At 36.0% G+C, this 15366-nt stretch overlaps 1 protein-coding gene across 1 annotated transcript in view; it reads right to left on the reverse strand.

Annotated features, from left to right (window-relative positions):
* Positions 1-1570: 1570 nt before the first annotated feature.
* Positions 1571-15366, reverse strand: part of LOC149151916 (26S proteasome non-ATPase regulatory subunit 12 homolog A-like) — a 34628-nt gene continuing 20832 nt past the window's right edge. The window contains exons 6-11 of the mRNA XM_089445534.1: positions 15059-15255; positions 3044-3143; positions 2847-2959; positions 2518-2671; positions 2341-2418; positions 1571-2114 (exon numbers count right to left, since the gene is read on the reverse strand). Of these exons, the coding sequence (XP_089301660.1) occupies positions 1893-2114; positions 2341-2418; positions 2518-2671; positions 2847-2959; positions 3044-3143; positions 15059-15255 (864 nt within the window). The 3' untranslated portion in view covers positions 1571-1892. The remainder of the gene's footprint in view (positions 2115-2340; positions 2419-2517; positions 2672-2846; positions 2960-3043; positions 3144-15058; positions 15256-15366) is intronic.

Genomic DNA, 15366 nt, shown 5'->3' on the forward strand with positions numbered 1-15366 from the left:
CCACTATTCCCACTTATCTAAATGGTATATGGTAGTACAACACAATATTACAATGCATTGCATGACTTCTACTCCAGAGTTGTAAGCATGTTACCAAGAAATTTTGTTGCAATCTTAATCCTTATTAGATGAAGCTATTAACTTCTAATGATAGTAGATATTTTCTTTCAATTTGCAATTATTACTCTGCAATATCAAAACTAAATGTTAAAAAAAATTCATATGCCACCCACAAAACAAGTATTTATAGAGACATTAACATTCTATGGAAATGGCAACAATGGCACAGCAACAGAGTTCCTAGCATAAGGTAGGACCATTGTAATAAATTCAAATCGGAGATCTTGTGGCCTATAATCTCAAGCCACACAAGAAAGCCAGACTTTCAAACGCTCTCTCAAGTTCTACTTTCAGTCCCACAAAGATTGTGCCAAAACGATCAGTGGCCTTGTAGGCAATGAAATGTTGCATATAAAAAACACAACAAATATATATTCTTTACAGAAAATGGTTATGTATAGAAAGCAAGTACATATTATTTATTAATCAGACAGTCAATACTACCGTAATGTGCTCATGTTATCCTCTCCTACCTATTTTGATTCACTCTACAGGAATAAACCCCGACTTGCCCGCCTCGTGTCCAGCAAACCATTCAACTCGAAATGAAATGAAAGCGAGATGAATTAACGTTTTCTATTTGCCTATGAGATCAATGTACATGGCAATTTAAATTAACGAGTTTATATTATAGTTATTGATAAGATCATTTACATTGATTGTAACTGGTAAGAATCATCCGACACTATAATTTCAACCTGTGCACCAACAAATCAACAGAAATGGCATTGCATTCTACCTTGTCCATACACATTACATTTAAAAATTTTACATGCTTGCTTCACATGGACCTGTGGCGCTTAAATTTTTTTCGAAGAAAACAAGCTCAGAGCACCAGCATTTTAACCATTCGAATGTAAAACTCTGATCATTGAAAATGTCACCAAATTCAAAATTGTGAAGTCAAATAAAACACGACATGACTATATCTTCATAATGCAGAAGTTCAAATAAATTAAACACTGGAAAACTCCTCCATCTTGTGAAATTACAGACAAACATGTCGTACAGGCAACACTAACGTAACCAAGAATATGATCCTCAATAACTGATTTTCTACTTTCAATAAACTATAGACACTCAACTGTTGACCATTAGGGCAGTTAAGAACAGTTGAGAGATTTGTCAGACTTAACACACATCCATACAAATTGCACTTGGTTTACAGCACAATGCATAATTATTAATACTTGAATATTTTCAGTTTGAATATCGTAATCTATATATCCCTCTAATAAGCATGCAAAGACGTGAAATTTAACTAACTGCATAACGCAATATACAATCTACCTGTGAAATTTAACTAAATGCACAACACAATATATAATCTATATGTGAAATCTAACTCAACGCACAACACTACAATTTATATGTGAAATGGAAATCTAACTAAACTGATGACACAATTTACAATCTACAAGTTCAGCTGTATATAAGTTCTGAAAAAGAATGAACCGGAACACCAGCAATGCTTTCATTACCATTTTACATGATAAGCATAAATATTGTCAATTCATTCGATCCCATTAAAACTTGTGGAGAATAAAGATAGAAAATAAAACTACAGGAAGCCAAGTTAGATACCTTTAGTGTGATTTAATTCATCGCAGATGATCTCACTTTTAGATGTCCTAAATGGCAGGGAAAACAGATATCAAATTTTCATTTGTGCTATCAAAATTGCACCGAGTAAATTGATGTCCGTACAATCTGCTACAGTCTAGGAGCCTAAACAAATAATGGTTTGAATTGCTTTATTCCTCGTGTTCAACCTACTGAACTTTCAAAGGAGCCTTATGAACCATTGTTTCCTTGTGAATTTGATGGCAGCTTTTCTCAACAAGATCCAGTAGTTTCTCAATATTGATGGCCCATGAATTGAGAATTTCATTGCTGTCTTTAGCAGCCCGGAAACAAACAATACCAGCAGGCCTATCCACCTTTGCCACCAAAGACTTCAAAACAACCATGTCTGAGAGGTGTTTTTCAGTTTCCTGCAAACACAGTAGCAACAAATTATAAATTTTAACTGCATAAAAAAATTACTAAGGAAAGAGTTTCAACAGACAAATCAGCTTGCATGCCCACACATTCGAATGGGGGTCAAGGTTTATCAAAGGTTGTATATAAAAATACAAGCCACAAACACAAGTTTCACCAGTAATTCAGATAATCTGTGGAAATCAAATATGATATAACCAGATTGCAACTTCAACCAACCTGAACACTGAGGCATAGTAGTTCTGCAAGCCGTGCCAAACTAATTCTTGAATAATATTTCGAAACAACTAAAATATTCTGCAGAAGAAACAATTTCAGGATTAAAATGAGTAAAGTGATAGACAAATCAATTCACAGTGTTTGAATGAAAGAATAGTGTTAAGACATGGTACTAACATGCTCAATAACACGCTGCCTTAAGTCCTCAGCAGCTTTATCACCTAAAAATCCTCCAGGCATTGTTCTTTCCTGCCCAAATTCAGCTTGGTATATCTCCCAAAATGGAACCCATTGTATCACTTCCATAGTAACAAAGTGCTTCAACAATGCACTGTATCCATTCAAATTATATAAAGAATGAAAACCAACTGAGATATGTACAAGTATCTGTACAAAAGGATAAAAAGGGAGAAACAAAGACTAGATAAAGCACAACAAAAAATTTATATGGTGAGACGGATCAATAACCAGGAAGTTGCTGCTACACTATAGAAGAAGATAAATACCGAAATTTAGGAATCTCTAATAGCTTTTTATCTTCCAAGGTGGCATTCAGAAGGCTCGACTGCATAGGGTCATGTGGTGACAATACTAGGTACCAACAGATTTTTCTCAGCACCTGCAAAATTATTGCAACAACTAAAATCATCAATATCACTTTAGCACAACACAATCTTATCAAGAATTTAAGCTTCCAACTTACAGGAATCCATTGTGCTGGGTCTTCCTTCACCGAAGGTATATCATAAATTGCCTTGTAGCTACGGCAGATTTCCAGATAATCATTATTGTGAGAGTAATACCTGCAGCCATGAGAGGATTTAATTGTAACAGATGCCGTAGCTTTTCATAAGTTCACAAGCAGATGCTAACACGCCATGGAAAATATCAACCAATCATCCAAGACATGAAAAATATAAAATCTGTCTTCGTAAGACACTGAACAAATGAATCAACTGGCAAGGGTTCAGAATGTTGAGAATAGCCTTGAAACAGCCTAGGAATGTTCCAAAACAGTCTAATTTGTCCAAAATGTTTTATTTTAAATGGATGAAACTTTAGTTCAAACAAAGCCCCACCTTCGTTCATGTTAAATTTGGCAGCCAGGGAGAAATTCCTTAATAAAGAAAATATTATTAAAAGAAAATTCATTTATGGCTCAATTTAATCATGGTTTGAATTATGCTTTGCAAGTCGATTTTCCATATTTAAGACCTTGTCTATTGGAGGGAAAATCATTCTAATTTGTCCAAAATGTTTTATTTTAAACTGATGAAACTTAAGTTCAAACAAATATCAACCAATCATCCAAGACATGAAAAATATAAAATCTGTCTTCATAAGACACTGAACAAATGAATCAACTGCCAAGGGTTCAGAATGTTGAGAATAGCCTTGAAACAGCCTAGAAATGTTCCAAAATAGTCTAATTTGTCCAAAATGTTTTATTTTAAATTGATGAAACTTAAATTTGGCAGCCAGGGAGAAATTCCCTAATAAAGAAAATATTATTAAAAGAAAATTCATTTATGGCTCAATTTAATCATGGTTTGAATTAAGCTTTGCAAGTCGGTTTTCCATATTAAATCGACCTTGTCTATTGGAGGGAAAATCATTCTAATTTGTCCAAAATGTTTTATTTTAAATTGATGAAACTTTAGTTCAAACAAAGCCCCACCTTCATTCATGTTAAATTTGGCAGCCAGGGAGAAATTCCCTAATAAAGAAAATAGTATTAAAGGAAAATTCATTTATGGCTCAATTTAATAATGGTTTGAATTATGCTTTGCAAGTCGGTTTTCCATATTAAATCGACCTTGTCTATTGGAGGGAAAATCATTCTATTCGAAATTCAAATTTTCTTCAAGTCGGCTCTTCAAATAGTCGTGACCCTTCTCACTTGGAAACTTATATATATACTCTATTACATTGATCTTCAATTGGCAAGTTTGGGGTGGCTCATATGATCTAGGATCTGTTTGAGGTTCACATTTATGCTCTGAGATTCAGTTCGCTCCCACTCTTCGAATGACATAGTTTGGTCTGCACCTTTACATGACAAATCTTCGCATGGCTACAGAACAGGACCCTTGCTCTAGGTCTGCACTCTCGCAATGGCTACAGGACAAAACTCTCGCTATCTATGGCTCTCACTTCTCTTGGGCTTATCGATGGCATCTTTGTCATACAGAACAGCTGCGGTATCATCTTTGTATGTGCGCAGATTGGTGGTATCATACAGCAAGCAGAGCCTTAGTATGGCATTGTATTCAGAACTATGGTATATGTATCGACTCTGTTCCTCTGCACTTCCTCAGATATCTATATATATATATATATATATATATATATATATAAACGACTATGTCACACAGTTCCTCTGCAATGGTATTGCCATGATCCCCTACAATGATACTCTGGCTTTAATATATATTTGTGGCATATCTGTGATATATAGCATCTCTAAGTTGTGGTTAGCCTCACAAAAGTAGTATATAGTCTCGGCACATGGTCTCAACTCTGCACATATGATCTTGATGGTCTCTACAGAATCGGCATATTAGTCTTGGCATACATTCTCGCCTCAGTAGTATGTAGTCTCGGCATAGTGCTGTATATGTATGGTTTAGATCTCGCTCTATGACTGTTATGGCATGTAGCTTCGACATATGGTCTCAATCCCTATATGGTCTTGCTTTGGTATGGTTTGGTTCCCCTGCATCATATATATGGTCCTTCTGCAATATGCAGTCCCTCAGAACATTATTGGTAGCGTATATGTCATCATACAGCCATCATATTTATATTGACTCCTGAAGACAAAACCTCATATCAGATCTTATGTATGTACTTTGTATCTCAGCTGAACAACTGATGAAATCTAATAGAAGAAGAATTGAATTCCGGGTTTTCCCCCTTGTGGGGTTTTGCCCTGGTCTCTGACCAAATTCCAGTGTCTCTTTGTGTGCATGCTTTTCTTCTGATGTTTCTCTTTCTGTTCCGCTGCATTTCTGATAATGTTGTTCTTTCTTCATAATTGCATATGATGTAATGATGTTATAATGTTGTGGGTTGAATTCAATGTGTAAATGATCTAATGCAATTATCTTAAGCAAAGAACAATATAGCCGACACAGAAAAACCCAAGCGTGTAACAGAAAAATTATTGATATATATTAATGAATAGTTGATGTTACAATTGTGGAGGCCCCTGGTTTTATGCTGCCTCGGGTGCCTCTTGGTGAATGGGCATGACCTGTGATCATGCCCTTTTGCCTAATTTAACTAATCATTACAGATATTAATTAATTTAACATAACATTGCCTCCCTCCTGAAAAGACGCTTTGTCCTCAAAGCATACATAACAACGGATGTTGACGAAATACTTCAGTCTCCCAAGAAGACTCTTCTTCTGGTAAGTCCTTCCACTTGATTAGCTATTCTTTGATTACTCGAGATCGCAGTTTCTTTTCCCTGATGGAGATGATGCCGTCCGGTTCGAGAATGAGCCTTCCTTCGTCATCTAACAATGGAAGTGTTGTTTGTGCTAATTGATGTTCACCAAGTGCTTTTTTAGGGTCAGATAAACGTTGTGGACACAACTTTTTATCAGGAAGGTTTAAACGGTATGCTACTTGACTGATCTTTTTGTTGATTTCGTATGGCCCATAAAGCTTTGGTGCTAATTTGTTTTTTCCTTTTTGTTTTAAGGATAACTGTTTGTACATTGGAGTTTAACAAATACCCAATCTCCAACTTCAAATTCTCTCTCGGTCCTATTTCGGTCAGCTTGATGCTTCATACAATTCCTTGCATTATTTAGATTTTCTTTTAGATTTTGGACTACTTTTTGGGTTTCTTCTAACTGGTTTTTAACCGTTGGCAGCTTTGTCTCAATGATAGCAAAATCCTTCCATTTCGGAGGTTTGTAACCGTATAGAGCTTGAAAATGAATCATTTTCGCTGATGTGTGGTAAGTGGAATTGTACCACCATTCCACGAGATGTAACCACTAAACCCAATTATTTTGTTTGTTTGTGGCATAACAACGTAAGTAGGCTTCTAAACACTTATTGACAACCTCTCTGATTTCCTCATTGCAATAAAGTGAGCATACTTGGTGAGTCTATCGACTACTACAAGAATTTTATTTTTACCATCAGACATAGGTAAATCTTCAATAAAGTCCATTGATGTTTCCTCCCATTTCTGATTGATTCGGAATGTCTAAGGGGTGAAGTAGTTCGGGTGTTATAATATTTTTTTTCCTCTGGTATTTATCACATTCGGCTACATATTTTTGAATATCATTGCTCATCCCCTTCCAAAAGAATGCCTAGCGTGCGTTGTAGTAGGTTTTAAAGTATCCTACATGTCCGGCTGCCAGTGAATCATGCAACTCTTTGAGAACCTTGGCTTTAAATTTGGAATCTACATTCAGATAAATTCTTCCCTTGTACCATAGAATATCACTTTTTCCATTCAAAATTTGAATTTTGAGGAAGATTATTGATTATAGCACTTGTTTCTGGATCTTTTGCGTATTCACTTCAAATCTCATTAAGCCAAGTGGGAACAACCACTGACACTACGAGTAACGATGGATCTTCGTCTTTCCTCGACAAGGCATCAAATACTACATTATCTCTCTTTCTTGTGTAATATATCCATGTCAAAGGTAGCGATTTTTCTATCCATTTTTGTTGTTCTATAGATAGTATTTTCTATTGGAGAAGATGTTGACGACTATTATGATCTATTCGTATTAACAACTTACTTCCCAAGAGATATTGTCTCCATTTGGCTAATGCGTGCATAATAGCAAGCATTTCCTTGTTGTATGTAGATTTGAGACGTTCTTGCTTATTGAATTTCCTGCTTTCAAACGCGATTGGGTGACCATCCTACATTCGTATTGCTCCTATGCCAAAACCTGAAGCATCACATTAAATTACAAATGGTTTTGAGAAGTTTGGAGTTGCCAATACAGGAGCATTAGACATAACTTCCTTCAAGTCTTCAAAACACTTTTTTGCTTCATCATTCCATCGAAATGAGTTCTTCTTTAGGAGGTTCGATAGGGTGTGATTATATGGACATAGTTTTTGATAAATCTTCGATACTACCCTATCAATCCTAAGAATCCTCTTAACTTGGAGATATTAACTGGTTTGGGCCATTCCCTTATATAGCCTTGATCTTATTAGGATCTACTGTTACTCCTTTGGATGTTATATGTCCGAGATATTCTACTTCTTCCTTCCCAAAAGTGCATTTTGACTTCTTGGCATAGAACAGATGCTCTTCCAACACAGTAAGAACTTCCTCCAAATGGTGTAGGTGCTCCCTCCAAGTTTTACTATAAATTAAAATGTCATCAAAGAACACTAACACAAACTTCCTTAGATATGGACGAAATAGCTCGTTCATAGTAGCTTGGAATGTTGTCGGTGCATTGGTTAAACCGAAAGGCATTACTTTAAACTCGCAATGACCTTCATGTGTTCGGAATGCAGTTTTTGCTACATCTTCCAATCTTATTCTAATTTGGTAATATCTTGACCTTAGGTCCAATTTTGAGAAGTATTTAGCGCCATGCAGTTCATCCAACATTTCATCGATAAAAGGAATTGGAAACTTGTTTTTAATTGTTATTTTGTTTAGTCCTCGATAATCGACGCATAATCTGAACAATCCATCTTTCTTTTGAACTAATACAACTGGAGCAGCATACAGACTTTTACTTTTTGAGATGATGCCACACTTTAAAAGATCTTGGACTAATCTCTCAATTTCAGTTTCTTGATGATGTGGATATCGATATGGTTTGATGTTGATGGGATTTGATCCTGCTTTGACTTCTATTGTATGCTCGATATCTCTTTTAGGCGACATCTTCATCGGAAGGTCTTGGAATACTTTTTTGTGCTTTTGAATTAGCTCTTGGACTTCTAGTGCTTCTTCGTTGACTAGATTCGAAGTTAACGTTTCTAATTGATGACACTGTACCACATAAGCTGGTGCTCACTTCTGAATCATTTTCATCATCTGGGATGATGATACAATTTGGTTCTCAAGTGGCTAGAACCCATATAATTTGTATTTCTACCCTTCCCATTTAAATTTTATAAATTGCTTTTGATGGTTGGCAGAGTAAGTACCGAGGGTTTGTAGCCATCGGATACCTAAGACCACATGCACTCCTCCTAATGGTACAATGTAGAATGGGGATTCTAAATTGAAGTCTTGAATCTGCAATTTGACTTTATGGCATTTCCTACCTTTTCAATTTTCTTAGCGTCAACTACCATAACCTTTATGTTGGGCATGGGAAATGAGAAAATGTTGAGTCTTTTTGCCATGGTTGAGTCCAAAAAATTGTGGGTGCTACCGGTATCGATCAAAACCATTACATTGTTCTTCTTGATATGTCCTTTTAATTTTAATGTCTAGGGTTGTGATATACCTATCATGGCCAATAATGATACTTACAGAATGTTCTCGACATCTAGTTCTGGAGAGAATTTCGGGGAGTCTTTGATTTCTTCTACATCTGATTCATCACTGTCTGAATCATTAGTTGCTTCCAATTTATACTGGTTTTTGGTCTCTTTTCCTTTAGCACAACTATTTAGGGTCCCACTTTTTGCCACAGTGTTTGCAGTTGCTCTCTTTCATCCTTTACATTTCCACATTAGTTTTTTCTCCTTCCCGAAGATGTGGTGGAACATATTTTTGTTATCCGTGTTCGCAGACTTGGGAAATCTTCATCTCGAATATATTCTTTCAGTCTTTGACCACAGCATCTTTTCAAATTTCTTTTAGCAGCTTTTTCTTTTTGTCTGGCTACTTCTATCGATGTAATGTCATGAAGCTCAAGTTCTATTGTAGATGGGGTTTAAGTCCCGAGGTGTGCGATTGAATGAGACGAGTTTCTAATAATCCAAGTACTCATGTTGCTAAAGTCTCGCATTCTCGAGTGTATTCATCCACATCTCCCTTTTGTTGTAATCTAGTGAGTGCTGAAAATAATTCTTCCTCCTTGACACCTTAGAACCTTTTAAAGGAAGCTTTTCTGAATTTCTTCTAACTAATCGCAAGTGTCGTCTTTTTCCACCACATATAACAATTATATGCTTCGCCTTCCATTTCCATGGAAGCATGCCTGATATTTTCGTCATCATTGTCAATAACATAAATCTCGAAATATTCTTCTGCTTTATTGACCCAAGCAATGCTACATTTTTTGTTACCGTCAAATTTGGATAGCTCAAGTTTTGCTCTTCGTTGATATGTCGCTATCGGCAAAGCGAAGAAGGGGTATTGATTTGAAAACGACTTATTGGTGTATGGATTCCAAAACTGCCTATTTTCAAAATTTGTGTTACTATTTCCTTGATTAGTTGTGGAAGATGTCTTTGGGGACTCGAGCTTCTCATGTGAGTCTGACGAGTTTAACGAATCTGGAGAATTGAGATGTTGAGTGGCCTCATTATTATGGGGTATTTGATCAGGTGTAATCTTCATAGTGTTACAAATACAAGTCAACATCACCATTGTTTTATCCACTTTAACTTAAAGGTTTGCATGATCCTTTTTAAATTCATTTTTGTTCTCTTTGAGCTGACTCTCTATTCTCTTTGTTGTGCCTGCAATGCCTCAATTTTGTCGCCATGTTCAGTCACTTTAACCTCAAGTTCTATCAATTTTTTACTGAAATTGGCCACCGACATTAATGCAGCGATTGATCTAGTATGTCGCGGAGTATACTTATCTAGCGTAACTTGACTCTAATAATAATTATTATTATTTTTTAAATATTAAATATATGTATATATATAATTATATAATTAAATATTAATTATATTTTATGGTTATTAAATATTAATTATATTATATAGTTATTAAATATTAATTATATTATATAGTTATTAAATATTAATTAATTATATAAATTATATAACAAATTAATAATTAACATTGTAATAACTATATATATAATATATTAATGACAATCGATAAAAGGGATTCGAAGGTCCACAGTAGCTAAGGGACAAAACGTTTGGCAGTGGTTACAATGGTCAGTGGAAAAAAACTGTGGCAGAAGTATCGGTCTACAGGGAGGTCAAAAGGCGGCAGAGATCGGTGGGGAGGGAAAACGAAGGACAGTTGACTTGGACGCAGGGAATGAGGTTTGGGTGGTGCAAAGACTACAGGAAGGATGACGCCGGAGATAGTGGCGTGGAGGGAAAACAGAGGATGGCAAGGGATGATGTGGGGCACGACGGAGTCTAATACTAGTGAGCGCACAGCGACAAATTGACAAAGGCATGGGTTGGAACGAACGAAATGGAGATGGACAGTAGATCAGGACGCGCGGTTTGGGATGTAGCTAGACTTAGTGGATTGAGTCAACAGGGAATCAGATGGTTGGGCAGCGGATGATATGCTTCTGCGCACCATCTTGCCGGAGAACCGAACAGACTCTGATACCAAATGGCACAAAAAAAACCCCAAGTGTTTAACAAAAAAATGATTGATATATATTATTAATGAATAGTTGATGTTACAATTGTGGAGGCCCCTGGTATTATACTACCTCAGGTGCCTCTTGGTGAATGCGCATGATCTGTGATCATGCCCTTTTGCCTAATTTAACTAATCATTATAAATATTAATTAATTTAATATAACAATAGCCCTAAGAGAGAATTAATAGTTCATTGGCACACATTCTAATATGGCTCAAGGGATATGCAATGGCCTCTGTAATCACCCTGACTGGTAAGAGTCCTGATGATTCTCTTATATTACAACAACGACAAGAACACATTTTCAAGAACAAAATTTTACAAATTAAGCATAATAAACTTGCTTCTTTATAGTTCCAGTTTCATCTAATTAAACTCCGCTATTTTGTAACCTTTTTCCAGTGTTACACCAAAACACACTCCCCAAGTGGGGGTTGTCTAACCTAGACTTCTCACATATCCAGGACAGGAAACTCATTGGTGGACAATTCTCCACACTCCCATTTTGTTCATGCTTGTGATTTAAACCTGTAAATGATATATTAAACTTTTTACCTTTTTAGTGTCAATAGGGATCCCAAACACCCTAAGTTGGGGAAAGGTGTTGGGATCCCAGATTTCACATGTCGTTTCCTCAAATTTTGGATATGTCCCCACACATCTGCCGGGGAAAGGTGTTGGGACCCCAGATTTCACATGTCGTTTCCTCAAATTTTGGATATGTCCCCACACATCTGCCAACAGCCAGATGCGTTTCCCCATTCCCTCATTCCCCCAGCAAGTGTTGCAAGAAACGCCCCCCCCCGGGTCAAAAGCCCAATCCACGATCCGTACAGATCCGTGGGTGATCCGTGGGCTAAAAAGTGTGGTTCCTTCCATTTCAGAACCTTACAGCCCGATCCGCGTTTCGGTTTTTTCTAATCCACGTTTGGGTTTTCTGAATCCGTATTTTGGTTTTTCCAAAACGCATTTCGATTTTTTCCAAAACGCATTTCGTATAGAGATAATTGAGCAACTATATGCTTAGCACTGGTCCATTTGGGAGCATGCATGCAATTAATGATTCCAGGATGATGATGATCGAGTTGAGATGCTACCCCCATCTAGTCCCTTGGTTCCTAGGTTTCATGGTTCAACACCAACCGCAGGGGGTTCGTCTTCATCAGTTTCAGTGCCACAACTTCCACAGGCACCATCTTCTTCATTGCCACCACATGGAACCCTGCCGCCACATTCTCTTCGTGGTGGAAGGAGGAGAGATTAGTAGATATATTCACAATTTACTACTTTTGTCATAGATTAATCATTAGACTTGTAGGCTTGTGAATTTGAACCTTTTTGTCTTGGCGCTGACCAAGTGACCTATTTTGTAAACATCATTATTTCAATTTTGCACATGACAAATGTTGACAGTTGCTCACTTGCTAGATAAATCATAATATGCTCTATGTTTTATGTTTTATAATATGCTTAAATGTTTTATGTTTTATAATATGCTTAAAAATTTGATGGATGTTTGTAATTGCTAGAATATAGATGGTTGATGCTCGAAAAATTAATCATTGATGTACATACTAGTAACTACAATGGAATTGTGGATGCCATATCTATCTTGATTTATGCAAAAATATGCATGTTTTCATGTCTTTACAACTAATTTGGTATTTGGGATGTTTATTTTGAATATAAATGCAAAAAAAAATATAAAATATATATACATATATAGCAGACGCTTTGCTTCCTAGATTTTTGGAAATTTATGCTTCCGCGTCCCCGCTTCCAAAAAACGTCCCCGTTTCGTCCTTGCTTCATGCAACATTGGCCCCAGCGGCCAGATGTGTTTCCCCATTCCCTCATTCCCCCTCCCAGAAACTTTGCAGAACTTGCATTTTTCAGGAAAAGAGGAAACATTACATTATATAGTTTATTTTAAAGAGCTCTGTGTTAATCTTGTTAAGCTAATGTACGAGAAGAATCTTCCTAGTGTTCAAGAAAATTATTTAGTTAATTTTCAGGCTGCAAATATAGAACAGCATACTGTACTTATCAAAATATACCAAAGATAGAACTTAGATCCTATCTTAGAAAACAGCAAGACCCTAAAATAAACACATCCAAATACTAAACATGAGATCACAGACAGAATATATGCAGCCAATTGAAGAATAAGGGAAAATGTTATACAATATAGTGATGAATTGCAAGTAGCATGAATACTATTGCATTTAAAATGGGCATAGGTAAGTGATGTACTGCTGGCACAAAGGTGCATGCATGGCATACAAAATTACTACTACATTAGGATCTATAGGTCCCTACGGATTATCTTTCACTAAAGTTAATATTAGTATGTTATACAGTCAATCATAGGATCAGCAAGTTGTTAGGAGATGACAAGACTATCATGCGATTTGTTATAATTTTGGGATTGTGGCCCATTGGCCAAGCTCTCAAATTAGGTTTTCTTCAAATTCATCCTATAAATATAGGATTTCCTCTCGGCATATATCATCAATGTGCAATTATTTGTGAGATTCTATGCAGAAGCCATTGTCCCTTTTATTTTAATTTTTAGTGAGTGCACCTGTTTATCTTGTTAGAGATGGCAGTTTGTAGCCCATTGCTTGCAAGCAGTGTGCATTACTCAATCCTTTTATATTCCATATGCAATTCATAATATTGAATGTATTTTCTGAATACTTTTAGCTATTTTATGACTAACCCTTGATTTTCCTGTTATTTGGAAAAGAATTCGAGTATCCTCTGGTGTTGCAGCATTTGAAGTCTTACAGGAAATATAATGCTAGGGATTTTATCTGAAATAGAATGTCTAGATCAATTAGCAGGCATCATCAATAATCTAGAAGCAAGAATATCCTACACCATGCTTGTAAAGTTAGTTGGATAATTTTTACCAAGATGAATTATTAGCAATATAGCACAACAACCCCTCCCCACCCTCAAGGCTAGGGGCATTGGGAGACATTTTTCAACCCAATCCAAATTGACACCCATGTGGCACCAACTCTCCAAGAAAAATATTCAGCCACTGGGTCAATTTTTAGTAGTGTGAATACAATTAGAATGCTTTTGTAATTAGGGATAATCTCAACACCAGTTTTAACTCTCATGTTTAGTAGGTTATTGTGCCCTATATCTACCTTTTATTCCAGGGTTTTAAAATCATGCAGACAAGATCTTTCAGAACTATTATTTAAGAATGTTACCTTATTGAGTTGTATCACAGCCCTATGTTCTAACATCATTATTTTTTAATATTTTACACTATATTAAATTTTTTAAAATTTGTCATCCTTGTCTACCCATCCCCTATTAATTTGGAGGTAGCTCAGAGCAGTCCCCAAAAACCATCCCATTGTTTCCCCCTTCACATGCCCAAAATTCGATGCAATATAGAATATCAATGTAGAATCTAATGATTAGGAGACAGAATATAAAGAAGAAGTTGCATCCACAATCCACAAAGAGATTGAAACAACTAAAAATCAAAAACCTATTTTATCAATGAAACAGGAAAACACCTTTAAAAAAAAAATATTTTGTATGGGACAGGCAAATTTTCTAAGCCAAGAAAAATAAGTCAGTTCAACATTTTTACAGCTTAACACGGAAATATTGCTAGAAAGTAAAGCTGACAACTACAACTAAATTACTGATATAGTTGAAACAATATACAGAATGACTAATATCAACTAAGCAATGGAAGCATGCACAGCAAATTTGCCAATGTTCTAATGGTGAACAATATACAGAATGACTAATATCAACTATGCAATGGAAGCATGCACAGCAAATTTGTCGATGTTCTAATGGTGAAGTGCCTCAAATTGATATGAAATGTTTAACCATGGGGTTGTAGGGTAACCATAGATAGGATAAATCTAGTCATAGACAAGCTGCTAGCATGCTGAGAAAGATACAAATATAAATGCCTCTTAAGATAGAGATTATAGGTCTACCGCACAAACCATGAGGCCATCATCTCAGGGAACAAGTAAATTATTTTAGGAAACTTCATCTCTGCTTCTTGTTCCAAACAAGAAGGATGTAAAAGATGAGTATATTCAATAAGAGCATTTCTTATATGCTATTGCAAGATACAAAACATTGATTTTCGAATGTTTCAACTGTCTTGAGTGATAATCCTCAAAGCAAGTTTGACATACCTAATCATCAGTTCATAGTATATGCGCTTCAACTCCAGAAGTGAAGGGATATCAGGAGGAGCCTCTTCAACCATGTTATCACCCTCTTTTGGTTTTTTCTTCTCTTTCAATGTACCAGCATCAAATGCTTTAGGGCTGATCCTCCTAGAAAGAATCTGAGCACGCATGTAATCCTTACGATCCAAACAAAGTCGAACCTGCAAAGTTTATTACGATTATTATGATAATCATACCATAATGAAAGGGGTACACCATAGCTATGTAAAGTTCCATATGACTTTTGAATGTAGTGTGCATATTGAAAAATA

The sequence above is a fragment of the Pinus tabuliformis genome, chromosome 9 (assembly GCF_031772625.1).
Source record: "Pinus tabuliformis cultivar Carrire ecotype Pingquan chromosome 9, CPIR1, whole genome shotgun sequence".
NCBI classification, from domain to species: Eukaryota; Viridiplantae; Streptophyta; class Pinopsida; order Pinales; family Pinaceae; genus Pinus; species Pinus tabuliformis.